The sequence below is a fragment of the Symphodus melops genome (assembly GCF_947650265.1).
Source record: "Symphodus melops genome assembly, chromosome: 1".
Lineage (NCBI taxonomy): Eukaryota > Metazoa > Chordata > Actinopteri > Labriformes > Labridae > Symphodus > Symphodus melops.
In genome coordinates, this window is record NC_136691.1 from 24,538,732 (window position 1) to 24,560,238 (window position 21,507).

At 43.9% G+C, this 21,507-nt stretch overlaps 2 protein-coding genes and 1 long non-coding RNA gene across 9 annotated transcripts in view; 2 read left to right on the forward strand and 1 right to left on the reverse strand.

Annotated features, from left to right (window-relative positions):
* Positions 1-5,623: 5,623 nt before the first annotated feature.
* Positions 5,624-9,045, reverse strand: spats1 (spermatogenesis associated serine rich 1). Of its 3 annotated transcripts, none has more exons than XM_079356130.1 (4): positions 8,908-9,045; positions 8,715-8,826; positions 6,009-6,065; positions 5,624-5,805 (listed from the first exon to the last, which is right to left on the reverse strand). In XM_079356130.1, exons 1-4 carry the CDS (start codon positions 8,980-8,982, stop codon positions 5,690-5,692), a joined length of 360 nt encoding a protein of 119 aa, XP_079212256.1. In that variant the 5' UTR covers positions 8,983-9,045; the 3' UTR covers positions 5,624-5,689. The 3 variants fall into 3 exon arrangements, with proteins under 3 accessions (XP_079212256.1, XP_079212257.1, XP_079212255.1); XM_079356131.1 differs by having other exon boundaries at positions 5,624-5,869; positions 8,908-9,043; XM_079356129.1 differs by having other exon boundaries at positions 5,624-5,819; positions 8,908-9,042.
* Positions 9,046-13,670: 4,625 nt separating this feature from the next.
* LOC306824565 lies at positions 13,671-15,109 on the forward strand. Its single transcript, XR_013779156.1, has 2 exons — positions 13,671-14,381; positions 14,820-15,109. It is a non-coding gene; the product is annotated as an uncharacterized lncRNA (long non-coding RNA).
* Positions 15,110-18,319: 3,210 nt separating this feature from the next.
* Positions 18,320-21,507, forward strand: part of cnih3 (cornichon family AMPA receptor auxiliary protein 3) — a 78,599-nt gene continuing 75,411 nt past the window's right edge. For 4 of the 5 annotated variants that reach the window (XR_013778782.1, XM_079339758.1, XM_079339756.1 and 1 more), the window contains exon 1: positions 18,320-19,031. Coding sequence is in view for 4 of the 5 variants with exons in the window: in XM_079339758.1 (XP_079195884.1) it covers positions 18,954-19,031 (78 nt within the window). In the remaining variant the exon portion in view is untranslated. The remainder of the gene's footprint in view (positions 19,032-21,507) is intronic. The other variant, XM_079339755.1, reaches the window with a different exon arrangement.

A 21,507-nucleotide genomic window follows, 5' to 3' on the forward strand; every position in this document is an offset into this window, starting at 1 on the left:
AGCCTCAAAACTTAGGACAGTCTCAAAACCAGGACAGCCTCAAAACCAGGACAGCCTCAAAACCAGGACAGCCTCAAAACCAGGACAGCCTCAGGTTGTACTGGAGAGCTGGGGGACATTAAAAGATTAAACAACCTCTGTACATTAAAAACAGACTGATGTCTAGATATAAAGCCTGTATGGTCCTCGTGTGATTGAGTACATGTGACGAATCACAGGGATCACACACCAACCAGTTTCCGTAGTGTAGTGGTTATCATGTTCACCTCACATGCGAAAGTCCCCGGTCCGAAACCAGGCGGAAACTAAGAGTTCCTCCTGAGGATTTATCGCTCACTCAACTCTGTCCAAACATCACATGCCGTGTTGACCTTAAGCACAGTGAACATATTGGACTGGAATTGGTTGATGAAGGCAAAAGCCAGGAACCGGAAACTTCACTCACCCCGTCCATTTCCAGTGGTTATGTCCAATTCAGCTGCAGTGTATTTCCTAAATAAATAAATAAATAAATCTTTTCATTTCCTTTTGTGTTCATCCTGAAAGTGGCCATATTGTCAGCTGTGCAGAAAGATGTGGTGTTGTTGCTGCTTCCTAGTTTTCTTGTTCTTGGTGGATGACCATCAGTGGGTAGAAAAGTCAACTCTGAATAACCAGTTATTCAGCATTAAAAGCGTTGGAGTTCAGAAAGCAGGTCAACTACATCAGAAATGACCAGAAGAAGTCTTTTGTCAGTTTCCGTAGTGTAGTGGTTATATATTCACATAACACGCACAAGGCCACCGGTACAAAACCAGGTCGAGGTAGGATGCTGAAGTCTTCGGTCTTTACTTTGCTGGACACGTCCGTATGAACGTTGAATCCTCACAAAGAGAATCCCTTACCAAGGAAAAAAAAACACTAAAACACTCCCTTGCTGACTACCTTACCTCTTTCACGTTTCAACTCACCTCCATCACCACCGATAACAAAGATATGAAAGAAACTATTTTTGACCTTTAAGCATGGAGTATGAGGGACAACTTCACAGGCATCCAGGAACGAACCACAGATGACCCCGAAAGAGAAGTTAAAGATTTCATGGCAAAACAACTCTTACTTCCATCTCGTTCACCATCTTGGACTGAAAAACACTACTATTAGACCCCGACCAATCATCGCCAAGTTCAAACATTTTAAACAGAAGGACAGGGCAGGCAGCTGGAAGGACTTCGGACTGACTGATCAATTCCCCAAAGAAGTCATGGATATTTGCAAGCAACTTCTCCCTTTCGAAAACTAATGTTCAAAGAAGGAACAAGTTATCTCAGTGGACCAGCTTCACATTGACAGACTACTGCATTATGGACTTTACCCCTGGCTGAACTCGTGTTCCATGGGTGATTTTGGTCTTGGCGATAGTTGGTGTTTGTAGCAGCCAACTGCAAAAGACTATTATTAATTTTTTCACCAGTCCATCACTCATACTGGTGTTTCATTGTTGCGGGCACGCACCTGATGATTTCAGTGATTCTTAATCACTGACATACACAAGGTGGTGAGAATAGAATTGGCTGGTCTACACGTTTCTTAAGTCCGACTGTGATTTTGTATATGCGGAGAGTAAGGACATTTCTATGCACACATGAGTGAATGAGGCCCAGTGTCTGCTCATCTCCTGCTGGAAGACTCAAGTAGAGTCCCCCCTCTACATAAAGTGACTGACAGGAAGCACACTTTCACTCTCCGTTCCCGGCAGGTGTGTGCTGGTGCCCAGGTGTCTGGATATGACTGGGAGGTGAGGTGGCTGCACATTAGCTTATCTAGGAGTCCCAGGCTCTGTCCTCGAATGCCAACCCTCACACCACCTCTAATGACATGCAAATCTTCTGCCGGGTCTGCAGGAAGGGCTTGCATCCAACCACGGATGTTTTTTGTTGTTGCTAATTGGACTTGTACATTAAATTGGCCTTTTTTTGGTTAAATAGACTCCTAATGATGTCAAAAAGGCTGGAGGAGCTGTTGAGCTGGTGTTTCATGACTTTAACATTTCTTGCCTCATTTTACATACAATCTTTGACATCGGTCTGTGATCCAGGCTGATAAAACAGGTGTACTCTAAGTACATAAATGTCTCCTTTCCTTAAGGTGTTTTCTTCTTCATGTGTCTCTGTATCTCTATTTATTCTTTCTTGCATTCTGGTGACATTCAGAGGGATGACCTTATTGGTGATAAGAAATCCAACGTTGTGATATTCATTACAAGTGATGGGACCTTCAGTCAAGAATCACAAAGGATAACCTTTTCCACATTACAGCAGGATCTCCTGCAGGCTTCTTACTCTCAGTGCTGTCTGTTCCGAAGGGATTATCATATTATTATGTAAACGTGGATGAAGTCTAAGAGGCTTCACCTTCTGGTTTCTGAAGCTCTAACCTATTGCATGGCATCCCTTACTCATTTTCAACCTATCATTTAAATACTCACAGCCTTAGTTTCTTGGATGCCCCTCCACCACCAAATCACCGCCTATCTTCACAGAATCATCCATCAAGTCTTCACCAATCCGGTCTCATCAAGTCATCGGCTTCACCATCACCACCGGGGGGGGTTTATTCTGTCCGTGCTCATTCTCCAAACACGTCAAGCACTTCATAGAGTCCAAGCACCAAAGTATTTCTGTCAAGTCTCATTTCCATGTTATCCTCTGTAATAAGTAATGTAGTGACGATCTCGGCTGACCTGGTTCTACTGAAGTTCTACTGTTCTTTCATGATCCACCCGTTCACTCCCTTCCCAAGGCCAAAGAGAATCATCCATGAGAGCAGCGGTGTTGTCGAGGCTCAGGACAGAAAACACACTTTTTTTCTCCATCCTGCACGTCGAGAGAGAGAGAGAGAGAGAGAGAGAGAGAGAGAGAGAGAGAGAGAGAGAGAGAGAGAGAGAGAGAGAGAGTGCAAGAGATCCCAGCAATCACAGACACATTTGAGGCTCAGTGGTCTTCAGTTGTCTCTCAACAGAAAGGTCAGGTGTTTGATCTCCAGCTCCTGCGGCCACATGTCCAGTCACTGAACAGGTGTATCATCCTGTCACTTCATCAGGTGCATTATTACACAGCATGACTTTTACCCTCTCTCATGATTACACAGTATATGTTGAGAAATCAGCTAATTTAAGCAGTAATACTTGAAATATATAAATTATTTAAAACTCAGGGAAAAGACTTCAAACAGCATTACTCCATTTCCTCATAAACACTTTAAGTAACTCCAGTTTTACGGCTTTCATCTTTAAAAGCTTTCATGGGACATTAAACCAGAGCAGCCGATGGAGCGAGAAATGCTGACTCCAGGGATATGACAGGAGGCTACAAGCAGCGGCGACGTATCCAAGATTGAAGCAGTAATTCTGTTTTATTCGCTTGGCTTGGGGCTCATTGATTAAATCATTATCACAACATTGATCCATGGAGATCACAGAAACAACCAGCACAGCAGTTGTGGTGGCTCTGCTGTAACTATGGCTGCGATCAAATCGAATCAAAGGGAGGCTGTAATGGTATTGAACTGACTTATATGAGCTTTATGTTTGGGATTGGAAACTAATGATTCTGCCATTTCAGTTTAAACCAAAGGTTACAGTGACAACACCGGGGGGTCAAGCGCTCCATGTGACCTTCATCTAGCACTTCAGGCTGCTAATGCTTGAACTATGAAGGCACACGTTCTTCATTTTAAAATAAAATAAAGGTGTTCTAAGTTCATTTATATAAAAGCAATATATGAAATTGTTCCAAAACAGTTGTGACTTCATCAGATCGTATCTGTGTGTGTGTGTGTGTGTTGTTTGATTCAGAAACCCCTCTCCTCAACGCTGCTCTGCGTTTACGTCATTAACATCCTTCCATACCTGAGTACACTTGTGCATGAACACAGTCTGACACAGCAGGTGGCAGTATTTATATTGTTGGTTTGTAAATCCCCCAAGAAGTACAAAAAGAAGTAACCATGGCGACCACCCGTGACAACACCACAGGGTCAAGTGAACCATTTGAGCTTAACGTAGCACATCAGGCTACTACGTCTCTCAGGATCAATAAAGTATCTAGCTACGCATATATCTCAACTTCAGAAGCCGACATTCTTTGTTTAGAAAAAGAATAAAGATGTTTTGAGTTTATTCATATTAAAGTGATATATGGTATAGCCGTGGTGGTAGCCATAGTCCATCTAAGTGAAGCTAACTGTACATGTTTTTGTTCTGAGATGCACATCTAGCACGCAGCTCAGAGATGTGCTGATACTAGGCTTTGTGTAAAGATAGGAAGCGTTTAGAAAGACATTATATAGCAGTCCACTTCCTTACTGGAGCAGGGTCGTGTCCTGAGGAGCGTATGGGCCACCTCTTCAAGGGGACTCATGCACAGTTCCTGAGTACAGACCTTTGTGTTCATGCTGATCAAATGAACCAGACTTTGTGGTCAAACTGTATGGAAGTTTACATTTATGGCTTCCTCTAACTTTGTGTTGCACCCTAACAAACTCATTTTGGATTAAATAAAAACAGTTACAGATTAAAAGACAAATAATTAAAACAGTTGTCACTTCTGGGCCTCCGTACCTGTGTGGTGGTGACTGTGACTGCAGAGAGTCTCTCCTCTGGTGGGATTTTACTGTTCTGGTTTGTTTAACTTGATTGCACGTTTTATGGGTGGGAAGCTGGTGTGTTTCCTCCAGCCAATGACAGCGCACAGGTGAGTTTAGGAGTGAATACAGTTCAGTGATTGGACACGATTCAAACTTGCAAAGATGGCTGACATGGACCGAACAGCAAGGATGAGAAAATACAATCACAGTGAGGCGACTAGCTGGCAGGTGGATAACGCTTGTTGTTGTGTTTGCTTTCACTCGTGGATGTTTTTCTGCCTTCTGTAGGACAGGTGACAAACACCAGTCGTTAGCTTGCCGTGTAGCTACAGGCAGTAAACGTACACACTACGTCCTGCAGTGAGGGTGAGCTTCTGATGGTGATGAGCCCAGGAGGAGGGGCTTAGTTTCGAACATTTAGACTGACCCTCCTTTTAAGAAGGAGTGAGATATCATGTTCATTTGTTCTGCCAAGCTTTCCTTCTTTATAACATTTATACAACATTTAACATTTTCAAGAAAACAATTCAGACAAGAGGTAGACATTTATTTCAGGGTCTCTGAGAAAGCTTCCCCAGTCAGGGCATCATGCAGGATGAAGCTCCCTTTAGTCCAGAGACCATCAGAGTGCTTCCACTCCACCATCACACTGGAGCAGTTTAAAAAGCTCCTTTTCTTGAACTCACTCTCAAAGAACGGAACAAGGAAGAGTTTGACAGGAGCGGTAACAAACGACACAGCTGTGAGGACGAGTGACGGAAAGTTTACCATATCTCAAAGGTCACGGTGCATTTAACCGAGTGATGACGCGACTCAAAGTCCTCGCTGAGTGGAGTTCTTTCAGTTTCTCTGAAACTCCAGGTTGATCCTCTTTAGTAGAAAGGGCTGATTTTGTATCATCTTGACCCCACTTTTCTCTCCAGAAGAACAGAACAGCACACACTCGAACATCCTCTCATTACATTTAAATAAGAAAGACAAATAGACTTAGTTCTAATTTTACTTCAATGTATTTTATTATTTGTCTTACAATGTCACATGGAGGTTATAGAGTAACTCTATGTTAGCCGGTGTTTAAACCCTCCAGCACTGCTGTAAAGATGTCTACAGCCGGCTTCCAGTCGTCCAGCTGCTTCACCTCCTCCACCTCCTCCTGTCTGTCCAGGACCTTCTTCTTCTCTGTGAAGGGCACGCTGGAGGTAAAAGACAGAAACTGGTTTGTAAGTCTCCCCCGTCTTTTCATCTGTTTTCAAAAAAGTTTCAGTTTCAGGTTTAGACCAAGATGCACTGAAGACACCGAAGTGTCTCTCTGAAGTGTGACACTGACCTCACGAGGTGACTCACCGTGGAAAAACAAAGATTACAGTCAGCTTTAGACTCACCTTTGTTTGACAGAACGCTGGAGAGGGGTGGAGTTTCCTGCTTTGACATGTGGCGCCCTGAAGAGAAAGAAAAGTGCAGACTGAAGTTTTACAGACGTGGCTAATCATGAAAACACAATCTGACAGCAGAATCAGATGCAGAGGTCTTCTCCTTTACAAAGACAAGTGCTCCATCTGCTGGTACAACGTGTCCACTGCTGCAGAGGAGAGACACTGCAGTGATAGCAGTAGCATGGTTTGGGTTGAATTCCACTCAAATGTCGTCTTTAACATCTGTAAAGAACGAGCGACAGCAGTGGGAGAGCAGCCATGATTTCTCTCTGAAGGGTTTTAACGATTGTACTGAATTCTGATACTAAGAAATCATACAACCTCAATCAAACTGGAACCATCAGCCTGACATGACTGACCATGACCATTCATACACATTCACACACTGATGGTAGAGGCTGCTGCAGAGTAAAGAGTCCATCAGTATTAACTCATCCATTCATTCACATTCACACACTGATGGTAGAGGCTGCTGCAGAGTAAAGAGTCCATCAGTATTAACTCATCCATTCATTCACATTCACACACTGATGGTAGAGGCTGCTGCAGAGTAAAGAGTCCATCAGTATTAACTCATCCATTCATTCACATTCACACACTGATGGTAGAGGCTGCTGCAGAGTAAAGAGTCCATCAGTATTAACTCATCCATTCATTCACATTCACACACTGATGGTAGAGGCTGCTGCAGAGTAAAGAGTCCATCAGTATTAACTCATCATACATGTTCATTCACTGCTGATAAAGCAGCGGGAGCAACTTTGGGTTAAGTGTCTTGCTCAAGGACACATTGGACATGTGGCTGCAGGAGCTGGGGATCAAACCCTCGACCTTCCAGTTGAGAGACCGCTCTACCAGCTGGGCCACAGCCGCCCTTTGAATCCAGTCTCAGACTTTTACTGTGTCCAAAAGATGTTGGAAAAAAAACACGTAAAAAGGTTCTAACACGTGAAGGAGGTTGTTTGTGGTGCTTTCAGGGTCTGACAAACATTTCATGAAAAAGACAGCTGATGTTCCCTTTTGAGGCCGTTTGAGCAGTGAAGCACTTTTGAATTAGGACTTCATATAAATACTGATAGTAGCTGGATAACATTGTGTTACTGAGCCTGCTATGTGGACAGTTTAACACAGCACAGTCAGTATATTTATATCTGTAAATATAGTTTATATGTTCAAGTCTCACTTGTTGCTGTTTCTCTCTTTCTATTTGATCTATTTCTATATTTTGTTTGTTGTGTTGAGGAGCATCAAGTTAGTTTCACCCTGGGATACATCCAGTATCTCTGATTCTCATCGTAACACAGCTCCATGAAAGCAGCTGTAACATGTGACTTTGAAACCTCCAAATAATGACTGAAGTCCATCCAGTGAAACCACTTTCTACAGGGACGTCTCTGCCGTGTCCACAGACCGCCTGCTCGCGTCATGTTCTGGGCTTTATTGTGCTTGTCCACGTGTGTGTGTTGTTTTGTTTCCCTGTCTGTCTGCTCCTCCTGTCTTTCCCTTCCCCTCTTAATCATCATTGGAGTCAGGTGTGTGTGCAGCTGACACAGTTCCAATCAGCGCTGCTCTGAAGCCTGCTCTGTCCCTTTATTGTTCATTCTCCAGCGGTTTGTACTCCTTGTGTCAGCGCTCTATCTCAGGAAGATTTTTGGATGTTCGTGTTTGTTCCTTGTGATTTTGACCCTCTCGTGTTTTTCCTCTCGTCAGCTCCCAAAACCAGCTCAACCTGCAACTCCATCTTCTTGTCGTTTGTTCGTCTGAATCTGGCTTCTCTTCACGCGTGTTGGAAATGGGAATCACATTTAGAGTCACATATTTATGGTTGCACATTTATTCACCGCCTGTCACTAGCTTGTTCTTATTATATGTATTGTTGCCTGCAGACGCTTGCAGAGTTAAATCCTGAAATCTCTCTGAGCCCTTCTTTGGTTTCTAACAACATCCGTCTCACTGCTTGTCAGAACATCTGTGTCATGACAGTCCACTCAGAAACCTTTGATGGGCGTCAAAGTGCACCAAACCTCATTCCTGCCTAATGTCGCTTGAATACATTTCCTTGAGTGAAAAGAACGCAAAGTCAACGTTGATGTCAAGTTTGAACCTAAAGCAGACCAACATAAGGCAGCTCCAGGCCGGGGGGTCACGCCTCAGGGGGGTCACGCCTCAGGGGGGTTACACCTCAGGGAGGTCACGCCTCAGGGAGGTCACACCTCAGGGAGGTCACGCCTCAGGGGGGTCACGCCTCAGGGGGGTCACACCTCAGGGAGGTCACGCCTCAGGGAGGTCACACCTCAGGGAGGTCACGCCTCAGGGGGGTCACGCCTCAGGGGGGTCACACCTCAGGGAGGTCACGCCTCAGGGAGGTCACACCTCAGGGAGGTCACACCTCAGGGAGGTCACGCCTCAGGGAGGTCACGCCTCAGGGGGGTCACGCCTCAGGGGGGTCACACCTCAGGGAGGTCACGCCTCAGGGAGGTCACGCCTCAGGGAGGTCACACCTCAGGGAGGTCACGCCTCAGGGAGGTCACGCCTCAGGGGGGTCACGCCTCAGGGGGGTCACGCCTGGGTTAAGGCTCCAGCTCCACTCGCTCAGGTTCTAGAAAAGATCTCGGTTTGAGCTGAAAGAAGTTTTTGTAAGGAAGTTGTGCCCACCCAGAGGTGCAGGGATGTGATGCTGAGCTGGACTTGTAGAAGTCTGGGCTGTACTCTGGGGAGTAGTACGGTCTGGACCCCTGAACTGCATGACGCGGGGCCTCCTGACCACCTGGAAACCATAGGTGCAGACAGAACTTGTCTTAGTGTATCTTAATGGACACATTATAGACAAAGTGTTTCACATACTCACCCTGCAGGGCTTCAGCGGGTGGACCGGGGGACTGTTGTACGCTGAGGGCTGAGGGCGGGCTGAGGCTCCGCCCATCCTGCTTCTTACACTCCATTCTCGATTCTGTACAGGACCACACACGTTTTTACTGAAGCAGAGAGCATACTGCACATACAGAGCTCCCGACCTCGCAGTGTTTAACAGTCAACACACACACTGCAGACACAATAGAACAGGTACCGGAGAAGGTACCGGAAGGCTCCTTCAGGAAAAGGCTGATCCCTGACGGTCCTGACCAGCCGGCCTGGCTGAGTCAGACCTGAGTGTGTTTTGTGTACTGTTGAATGTAACACACCTACTGAAAGGTCCACATAGATCAGATAACAGTTTAAACCTACAACACAAAGCTTTTAGAAACGGTCACTAAACCTGCTTTTTAAATGTTAAACTGAAGTGGATTCTGTAAAGAAACGATCCTTCACTTTTGTCTAATACAACTTAAAAGATCAATTCAAAGAATAAAGTCAAGCAGTTTGGAAAAAGTGTGTGTGTGTGTGTGTGTGTGTTCCTCTGTCAGTCCAAAGACATGCTGGTTTGTTCATGTGTGACTCTGAATGTGAGTGTGGCTAGTTGTCTGTCTTCTGTCAGACATCAGACTGATGTCTGTGAAGATATAGATGGAGGTTAAAAACAGCCTCTGGTTAAAAACTGACATGGAGTGAGGCTCCCTGACATCCTAACATCATGACATCATCCTGCAGTCAGTAATGGAGCTCAGCGTAAGTTCAGACAGGAAGACTGGTGTTATTCTTTCATTCATTCACCTCTTCATTAATTCTTAAACCACACCCCCTACTACCACCTGTATCTCTCTCTGGCAAGCAGGTGATCATGGGCATGTATCATCCTGGAATTAACCAACCAGACTCTGCCACGAACTTTCTCTACCAATCAATGGCTTGCTGTCAATAGTTTAAAAACTCTCTCTCTTCCAGTCATCCTGTAGCTGCAGGCATACGCCGCAATACGCTCTTCGTGCTGAATTTGCGGGCAGCGAGAGACGCTGCCTAAATCAGATTCAACTCAAAAGGAGAACGTCATCTCCACTCGAATGACCTCAGCCCCACGGCTGGCCACACGCAGGAGCAGGAAGCAACCTGATCATCCAAAATCTGTGAAGTTCGGTAATTACCTCAAAGCTGCATCATGTCTCTCACAGTCGCTTAAGTTTCATTTCTCAGTGACAGCATTCTCACTCAAAATACAGCCTGCTTCAAGAATAATGTTCATGCTGCATTTAATCCACGCAGCTGCTGGCCTCCGCTGCTCGGTGTCACAGGCAGAGAAAAATATCATGTTTTACAGCGGTCTCAGGCACATCCTTGTTAACTTTTATTTCGTAAGGAAGCGGGCATCATGGTTGGCACGACTAAGCTTGTTTATGTCACAATAACTTGAGAAAACACATAATGACAGTGTCGGGCTAATCCTTAAACCGTGGTTAACTAATCAAAACTGTTTATATGCGTTAATCGGTTCATTCACGACCCGGCTCCTTACGCAATTCACGTGTGTGACAGCGCAGGTGATCAGCCTGCATACTCAGGAATGCCCGGTTACAACGAGCTGCAGCCACAACGCATATTCCTTCCGTTTTTCTCATCAGCTGAGAAAGACTAGTTTCTTTTAATGTTAAAATTTCTCACGCAGTGTCACGTCATTCAGTCACTTGGCCCAATAAGTCATGTATGAAATTCTGCTAGATCGGCTGATCAATCTGCTCATCAGTTAATTGCTCAGCTTCACGTGCGTCGGGGCTCGTGGCATCAATTACAAATGCATTCCTCTCTCGTTTTAAACGATTTTCAATTATTTAAATAAACAGTCGGAGTAGTGAACTAATGGCATCTTAGCAGTAAGAATAATCATATGTTACACAATAAGCGTAATTCTCGTGAACCAAATTTCATGCTCTATTCCTTTTACCATTTAAACTCCGATCTGTCAGAAAAGCTCTTTAGAAGTCCCCTTTAATCCCTGCACAACGGGATTTGTCCTCAGATGTTAGACTTTTCGTTTACTCAGGGTGTTGTTAATTTATTTATAGCACGGATGCCAGTCATTCAAGAATATGTTTCCAGCATGAACAGGCTAGTAGTCCATTTTATTTTTTATTTTACTTATGCCTGTGTATATTCAACATATTGCTGTGTCTTTTCAACATTCATCAGATTTAGTCATACTAGGGCGGCATAAATACTTGTGAGGATTTGCATTATGACGTCTGGAATTAATTCATATTTAATCAATTATGAGTGATATGTTTGATCTAACAAGCCATACTTGGCATGATCATTTACCTCGTTGTCACCCAAATTAAATCTGATTTCAAGTTACGGAACATGTATTCGAATACATGTTGCTAAAGGAGGGTCAAACTTGACGCAGCTTGACTAGTTCATGCAAACACTATCAATTAGAATGGACTTGAATGGGATATGCTGAAATACTTCAAAACGTAAATGCAGATAAAATGTAAATGCCGACAAAGAAGTCTCTACAGACTTTCAAGTGCTTCGCTCAGAGGAAGGATGGTCACTCTAATCCACTAGATGTCGCCATCGGGCATTAGCATGAATCCAAAACAACTCAAACTGCATCGTCACATTAACAGGCTAGCGGTTGCGCCTGAGTAGGCTTATAGCCCCACTTTGCATAATTCTGTACATTACCATAATCTTAAATGTTATAAGACATTCAAATTCAATGGCGAGCGTAGTGTTTTTCTGTCTATAAATCTGCAGTTTAACAACTTCATGCACAAAGGGACTAGCGGCTGGGCAGCCCTCGAAAACCAAATGTAGATCCTGTAATTACAGCTCAGTCATCGTCAGAGTTAGCGGGACTCAGGCGTTGCTCTCTTGGAGGACAGCAAGACTAAGCGAGACAAGTACACAGGATATACTCGATCTCTGCTATATGCACTCTAAAAATGTTCTAATTCAGTCTTTAAACCAGGTAATGGCCAGATATCGCGGTAATTCAAAAAATAGTTGTGTTATGATTGAATGTCATTTCACTCCGGCAGTTGTCCGGCTGGCAGATAAACCTGTGAGAGCTCTCTCTAATTCAGCAATGAGTCTGCACAGAGTAGTTTACTACTGCTAAAGTATAAGTGATTTAGCATGCGCGTTGAACCTAATTTAGGTGGTGATGATAATCATAGATTAAAGCACATATGGAGTTCTCACTATATTGTCAGTCAATGAGGTGTGGCTAACCAGCCATATAGGATTCTGCTCATGGCTCCCAGCTCTGGCTTCTCCACACATACCATCCAGCAGCTCAATCGACCTGCATCACAATTATAAGAGTTGCAAGTACGAACAGTAGGTGGTCGTCAAGTTAAGGCACACTATTTGGCGCGTGGTCGGAAGCAACTTCCGCAGACCGATGAACTCATGCAAGAATATGTAATCCCGAAGTAAATCAGAAATCACTAACTTACTATTTAAGCAAAAGGTACTTTAGCCCCTTCATACTAGTCATGGTAATTTGACCTCATTCAGCGGGTCGCATTACAATCGCGTCTCTCTAACATCAATTCCAGCGGGCTGTGTCTACTCATAAAGTCAATGCTAAACCTTCATCTTATTTCAGTGCATCCCTCTAGGTTTTGGGGGGAACTACACTCTGCATCGGCATGGTTGTCTACAGGCCATTTACATTTTAGGTTAATCAGAACACAAATCTGATGACTCGGTGGCTCTGCACATTATGAAAATTCTGTCTCAGTCAAATCTGTCTCAGCTTCAGCATGGACTGCAGATTTGTAAACTGTTATTAATCCAAGTAAACGCTTGTTGATGAACTCGTCTGTTTTGTCATAAATCAGGTTACAACTATTCAGTTGTAAAATGCATCCTAATCGTTCAGTCGCAACGAGAACTCAGTCATCATGGCAGCAGGACGGTCATTCATTGCTATAAGTCATGTCCAATACAATCCTAATCATCCATCATAAAACTGAAATTCCATATCTTGGTCTTCAATTCGTTCAGACCTTCCTGGACCTGCAAACTTCGTCAGCAGTTACATGTGTACCAAGGATGCTGCTAATAATGCTAACATGGTTTGCTTTTTGCAGCATCTCAACCTGGTCATCACAGGTTCCTGAGCATCAAGATTCGACTCCTATTTTTATGCATCTTGTATTTCTTTATTCTACATCATTAACGATTACAAATGTTTCATAATCACTTCTTCATGACTTTAACATTCTACAGCTATTTTTCCACGCGTGTTGCCATGGTAGCACCTAAAAGAATTTCTGAGTAGGCTGCCTCGCTCATGAAGCTCTGGTTAGCTTGCTTGCGCTGGCTGATTGAATCACATTGCACCAAGGTCATCTAAACTTATTTCATACCGGCAACGCGTTACATCAATCACGAGCCATAAATAAGTTGAGTTCATGGCTATTCAGCTAATTCCATTTAGAATAGTCAGCTCCACATCAGCAGTCAATCCAGGTGTTCTTTTCTCCTCGACAACTCGGATGATGATCTTCCAGTCCTATATTCGTCCAGGTATCTGGCGGTTCGGTAAGCCAAAGATGACTAAAGCGCTATCAAATGGTAAGAAAACATATAACTGGTGGTGGTGTAATTCATGATGTTTTATAAGGTTAAGTCTAACTTCCTTCTAAATCACAGGCGTCACGTTTACAGTCTTCATTCTTCTCACAGTCATGCTGGCCACGTGTCGGGTCTAACGGATTCAATACACGCCGGGCCAGATGGCTACTATGTCAGACCATTAGAGAGTCATGCCAGGCCACATGTCTGCGGTCCCAAACCTAACATGCCGGGCCACATGACCACAGGGCAGCTTAGTAGTCATGCTGGCCACGTATCGGGTCTCGGCAGACCCCGGATACGCCGGGCCAGATGGCTACAGGGTAGGCTTAAGAGTCATGCCGGGCCACACGTCAGCGGTCGCCGAACCCTACGTGCCGGGCCACATGACTAAGGGCGGCTAGCAGTCTTCTAGGCCACGTGTCGGTCAAACGGACCTAGATGCGCAGGTCGGTTGGCGGCTGGTCAGTCCTCGTTTTCGTGCCGGACAACATGTCAGCGGTCGCTGAACCCTACATGCAGGTCACACGATTACAGGGCAGATTAGCAGTCATGCTGGCCACGTGTCGGGTCTGTCAGATCCATTACACGCCGGGCCAGATGGCTATAGGTCAGGTACAGTAGTCGTGCCGGGCTACTTGTCTGCGGCCGGCGAGCCCAACATGCGTGCCACACGACTATAGGGCAGCTTAAAAGGATCATGCAAAGCCACGTCAGGTGAGAACCTAGACTGGCGCATGATCAGGTAAGTCACCATACAATAACTACACTGGGTGAATACTCTCTGATCGTATTTAACAATTAATCAATGTTCATCATCTAACTCATAAATGTTTCCCACAGACTCCAGGCAGCCATAAGGTAAAACCTATAATGATTCTACCTTTGTCTTTCTCACTTTATTTTGGGGGGCATCCTATCCTGCGTCGGCCTCACTACCCCTCGGAGCTCATGAAGTCGTCATGACGGAGTCTAGCCCCCAAAAGACTTTGCACATTTCATTCTACAATTGTTGCACATTTCATTGTAATAAATAATTGTTCATTCTTAATTAAGTCTCTCCTGATTGAAATGGAGCTCAGCGTAAGTTCAGACAGGAAGACTGGTGTTATTCTTTCATTCATTCACCTCTTCATTAATTCTTAAACCACACCCCCTACTACCACCTGTATCTCTCTCTGGCAAGCAGGTGATCATGGGCATGTATCATCCTGGAATTAACCAACCAGACTCTGCCACGAACTTTCTCTACCAATCAATGGCTTGCTGTCAATAGTTTAAAAACTCTCTCTCTTCCAGTCATCCTGTAGCTGCAGGCATACGCCGCAACCCTCCTCCACCCCAGTCACCTCCTTCCAGCTCAGCAGAGTCCAGGCCCCGGCTGAAACCCACTCCTCTTCTCAGCCTCCATCCTTTTCACCACCACCAGTGTCTAGACTCCACAGGGGGGCATCCTATCCTGCGTCGGCCTCACTACCCCTCGGAGCTCATGAAGTCGTCATGACGGAGTCTAGCCCCCAAAAGACTTTGCACATTTCATTCTACAATTGTTGCACATTTCATTGTAATAAATAATTGTTCATTCTTAATTAAGTCTCTCCTGATTGAACTGATGTAAACACACACTGCAACACACACAACAGCAAACCCCTCGACTCAGCAACCTCACTGAACTAACCAAGGTCCAGCATCTCCAACATTGATCCTAGTTTGAGCAGCTTTCTGCTGCTGGAGCTTATTAGAAACATGCAGAGGCTTTTTAGCTTGGGTACAATCACTTCTATCTGAAGCAGTTCCACAGCCCGCTTCCATCGCTGCAACACCTGTTCACCTGATAACTGCTCTCATATCTGGCAAACCCAGGGGCGTCCAAAACGGCCTTCAAAGCCCCGCCTACCTTCTCTGGTCCAATCAAATCCAGAGCATTCAGGAGCAGAATCTGAAGTTAGAAGGAGGACATACTGGCTGCTGGATTGTTGTCAGAGAAACAACATCTCAATAACTGTGACTGTCCAGAGTTAAGCTCAGACACTAACTTAAATACATCAACACAAAGTATGTAGAGAAAAATACAGAACAATGATACATTGTGTGTGTGTGAGTCCGTCCGTCTGTCGCTTCTCATATCACCACATGCATTGGGGAAAGAAAAACACAAACCCAGCACAGTCAGGTTGAATAATAATAATAATAATAATAATAGCAGCTGTGTTTTTAATGTAATCTCTTTAATGTACTGACAAATAATAATAATGTAATTCAATGTTTTCTGTTATGTATCTGTTCATGAACATCTCAGTTTGTAATGAAGTTTGCTGGCTCACAGTAAAAAGGTTCAGAGGTCTGAACAGAGCGTTGACTCAAACACAGTGTGCCTGCTGGATTATGATGATCCACTCCTGACCCACGGTGAAACATATCAGTTATGATTATTCATAAGAATATTCAGTTCAGTTTGATTTCTTTCTCTTTTTAAGCTTCAGTTTGATTGTATTTGTCTCTTGTATTGTTGATCACAACACAAATATCTCACATATCCCGTGGTCCACATCAAATTCAACTAAATCACACCTAAAAGTTAATCCCAACCACAACTTCAAACAACTACATTTAATATGAGGATCAGCCTCATCACATATAAGATGACGTTGACTTTTCACTGCAGGTCATAAAGGAACAAAAACAGCTGATAATAACTTTATAATTATTCTGCCAACATTACTTACCGTGTTGTGTGTTCACTGAATGTTTTTAAAAAACCGTCTCTTACTCATGACTCAGCGCTCCATGTTTCATATTTTATACACTTCAATATAAAAATATTGCTTTAAAGAGGACACAAATAGCGCTGCAGCTTCATCAGTCAGAAGCAGCACCCTATGTTGCCACACACTGTTGCTAGGCGACAAGGTTCACGCGTCAAGGTGCGTAGAAGTAGGAATTTAAAGATCCGGTTCTATCTGAGATTTCAAAATAAAACTACGAGTGATATATTTTTTGTTGTACCAAACATGGCAGTATCTCAATGACTGTTAGCTTAACGCGCCAGCTAAAAAAAGGATTTGTTTCAAGCTGTGTCTTCTCATAAAGAGTATAAAACAGTCATAAAAGGCAGGTTTTTGATTATTCTGAAAATCATTCAGGTTTATCTGATAACTTCTCAGGACTCCTTAATAGTGAGTCTCGTGACGCTCTTTGCTTGGATCACTGATGTGTCACCTACATCAGGTTTTCTTTAAAGGGCTCGTAGGCTTTCATTATGTTTTATTTGCCTCTGGATAGCCCTGTGTGTTTCTCACTTTAACACTCCATTTAAATTCACTTCATCTTCAATATCATTAAAGGCCCTAACCCTTTGTACAAAAGTGTATTATTTATTGTTGTTTATTGTTGTTGTTTATTATTAGCATAGGGGGGATTCAGAGATGTTTAGACAGTTTTACACACAGCGTTACATGTCAGCAGTTGTCAGTAAATGTCAGGAGAAAAGAAGGTGTGTAGGCCTATCACATTACAAGAAGGTGTCAACCAGTTCAAACCAGTCATTTTTTGATTAAATGTGAGCAATTGGGACACAGCATTTCATTCTGGATTAAGGCCAATGTGAGCACATTATTGATTATCATTGATTAAGTTTAAAAATGCCTGAAATTAAAACGTAGTTAAACAGACTTTACAAAATTTAAAGTTATATTGTATTAGTTTAAATTGGACAAGCCGGACATGCAATAGGAAACGTTATCATCCCCTTGGGGAAATGTGTCTGGGACTCAAATATTACGTTTTTCTTTTTTGCTAGCTACAAAATGCGAATAATTATGGAAGTAAATCATACATAATCACAATCATCATCATAAATAATCATCCTCCAGCCAGTCTGAACACATTTCTGATCAGGGCTCAGCTCACATGAAGGATTTAGGAACCACTCATCTGAAGCAGGCAGAGCACATCCTTGATTTCTAAAGCCTTGATGCTGTCCCATCCACCCAAACACAAACTCTGTACAAAAAGAAAAACTATTCAAGTTTCACTCAAACGGTTTTAATATGAGCCATGACAGCTGTATGAATTAATATCGAAGTTCCTCACATCATGCATTAACAATGTTTGATGCTTGCCCCGCCCACATGCGTGACGTCACAACAATAAGGGCATGTGTAACTTTGTTATTAAAGCTATGACTGCTGGGCTCATTCATGAGTTCATCACATATCCATGCACGTGTGTCTGTGTACACACTGTGTGAATGGAGCATGTTGGCTGAACTCTGGTTTCTGGTGTCATGTTATCCTGCTTCCTCGACAGGTGATTGTTGATTTCATTCATCTTTTTTTCTTGCTCTTGAGAAAAACAAAAAAAAACCAACATGCAATTAATTAGAGCCCCAGATGAGGGCGCCAGACCCACACTTATGATCCCGAGCTTCACTGAACGCATCAGGAGAATGATCCGTTTCTTTGAAATCATCTCAGAAAAATGTCTATTCGTCAGTAATCCACTGAATCTAAAGAACCCCTCTCTGTCCCACCACTGTTGAAAAGCAATCACGTGATCCAGACAGAGAAGTCACAACATTATAACAACACTTTGTTGTCACTAGAGGATACTCACTCACACACACACACACACACACACACACAACAATGCGCTTGCTCCAAACGTTTCAAATAATTAGTCTTCAAATGATCCACATCACAGCATCACAAGTGCACAGTCAACCTTGACACAAAGTTCCTGTGAAACTAAAGATATCACAGCACGCGCACTTACACACAAACAGCTGCACGCACACACAGACACACACACACACACACACACTCGCGCGCACACGAAAACTGGCTGCTGCTCTTTTAAATCCACCTGTTCACGCGCCTTCCTGCGCTCCCTGCTCGCTGCTGATAGGTTTGTCAAGGAGAGAAAAACAGCATTTACGAATGCCTTGTGCATTACTTGGTGAGGGGCTTCACTCAGCATGAGCACACAGCAGTGCTCTTTCTGGCGCTGCTGCTGAATGGATTACTTCAAAATTCCCCTCTCCTGGATGCTTTTGCGCAAAAACTCCTCGTGATCATTCCCGCTCATCCCTGGGAAGAGCGCTTCCTCTGTGTGCTCATTTGTCTGCTCAAACAACGCGGTGGACACAGAGCGCTGACCATGACGAGTGCACTGATTTGAGACCAGCCTCCACTTCAGAGTATCATCGCCGCTGCTCAGGGTGGACGCACAGTTTGTCATCTTGAGCGTTTCCTGCAACAATTTGTTGCAAAAATAGTGAGGGGCGAAGTCATGGTGCCGGTACCGCATCGGCTTGTCATGGCACCGTGAGAACTTTCTTCCTGACTTCCCCCTTCCCCCCTCTTTTTTCTTTTAGATGTTTTTCTGCAGGATCGTATTTTTTTGGGAAATAACCAGCCGTTTCCCCTTTCAACTATGTTCACGTTTGCTGCCTTCTGCTACATGCTGTCTCTGGTCCTCTGTGTGTCCCTGATCTTCTTTGCAATATGGCACGTAAGTACCGCGTAGGAAAGGTGTATTTAGAGTGTCTGTGTGTGATGTTTAAAAACCAGCGATGTGCTGATCATCGGGGATGTGAGCATTTCTGATGGGCAGGTGTAATAACTGTGGGTTATAATGCTGGATTGCACAAAGCCCCACGCTTCTCTTTGTCAAATGTTTCATTTTTTACAGCTCCCCCACTCACCTTCCCTCCTTGGTTTACATTGTCCTCCCCACCACAGGTGCACACCTCTCCTAGTGCTCCATCATCCAACGTGTCACCACTTGCTCTCTATGTCTCCAGTCTTTCATTTCATGCAGCTGCTCTGCATGATCATGCAGTTTGATGTGCAGAAACGCCTGCAACCCTGTGCAGCAAACCAGATCAATTAAAGCGCCTTGCTTCCAGATCAATTAGGAAATCTTGTAGAGTGTAATCTCCCCTCTCTCATCTTCCCGCTCTGGACCCTCTGCCTTTAATCAAGGCTCAGCTCTGCTACACACCACTGCCAATATGACTGACTGCATTATGGCATTTGAATAATCTAATTATTTGCTCCCAGAGCAACATCTCCATCATGCAGGGCCTTATGTAAAGACAGATTTGGGTCAGGTTCTTCAGCCTATTGCCCCCAGACTGTCTTTTTGCATAGAAACAGCAGCAGACCTGATGCACTTGGGATGACTGATCCTCTGGCAATTACAGCTAACAGTTGGCTGGTCTGTCTGTCTGACTGACAGTGACCTGTGTGTCTGCTCTCAGAGTCATGACACAATGATGATACAGTAACTTCCTGTAAAGGAAGCGTATCTCCATACTTCCAGATTCATAAGAGGAGGACCCACACAACAGCATCTCCTTCAGTTTTCTCTGAGATGTAAATTCAGCACTGATCACAATAGAAAACATGATTCTGTAGCTTCAGCGATAATCCACATCGCATCAGGCTTTTACTGCGTTCTGCTTAAGACAGCAAAAACAGTAGAGATGCCTCCTCCACTCATTCCTATTCAGTGACACACAGACATGCAACATAATAAGCTGGGGCTCCATATTGCACAGGAGCATAATTGGGAAGAGGCTCAGAGGTGGGAATATGTGGAGCTGTGGAAGCGTTAAGCAGAACCAAGATGGCACATTACCGTCAGCCACCTGCCTAATGTTGCCTGTTACTCTTTTGACTTTAGCTGCTCTGGCAGGATTCCCTCTCTGCAGACTCAAATGCCTGAATTTACAGAAGCTTTTCAACAAAATTGCAACGCATGTTTCGATGTTTTTAGACGTTTCTTTGCAATTGCAGTAAAAAGCGAAAATTGTGACAGTTTACATTTTTTTAAAGTAAGAGATTATTATTAAAATACTTACTTACACCCACGTCGATGTGATTGATTGATGCGTATAAGTTACATATTCCTCTGCCTCACACAGTGACATCTCTCTCATACACACACACACACACACACACACACACACACACACACACACACTTCTCTTTCTCTGGTTTCAGTACACATTCAAATTCAAATGTATATTTAGTCTTAAGCTTTTAAACCACTTTAAACGTTTTTATTTTTTATATACTTTATTAATCCGTGAGGGAAAACTCTGCTTCTCACTCTGTTATTTACAGACATGCTTCTCCCACACTCAGGCCTGAATCACACACATGCACAAGCAGCACCTGTGGACATGCATTAATGGAGAGATGTCAGAGTGCGGCGGCTGCCCCCACTGGAAGTGCCCCCTGAGTTTGCAGGGGTTCTGTGCCTTGCTCAAGAGCACCTCAACAGTGCTAGAGAAGTGGTCTGGCATCTCTCCAGCTACCAGACCAACTATCATATTTTGGTCTACATCGGGACTTGAACCGGCGACCCTCCGGTCATGTTTAATTATTTCACTGGCCTTGCTTCCCTGAGTGCTTGCAGTGATCTGGATGCAGCAGTCACTGTGGTTTGTCCTGGATGGATGAGTTAATACTGATGGACTCTTTACTCTGCAGCAGCCTCTACCATCAGTGTGTGAATGTGTATGAATGGATGAGTTAATACTGATGGACTCTTTACTCTGCAGCAGCCTCTACCATCAGTGTGTGAATGTGTATGAATGGATGAGTTAATACTGATGGACTCTTTACTCTGCAGCAGCCTCTACCATCAGTGTGTGAATGTGTATGAATGGTCATGGTCAGTCATGTCAGGCTGATGGTTCCAGTTTGATTGAGGTTGTATGATTTCTTAGTATCAGAATTCAGTACAATCGTTAAAACCCTTCAGAGAGAAATCATGGCTGCTCTCCCACTGCTGTCGCTCGTTCTTTACAGATGTTAAAGACGATTGTAGTTCTTGCAAATCGAGACACTTGAGTGGAATTAATTAAAGTAACATCTGTTATAGTTTTTTACATCAAATGAGCATCATGTGGTCGCCGGATCAAAACCACCTGAAGTCCATTTTCCTATTTAGTATTGGTTTTATCTTCACTACTTCC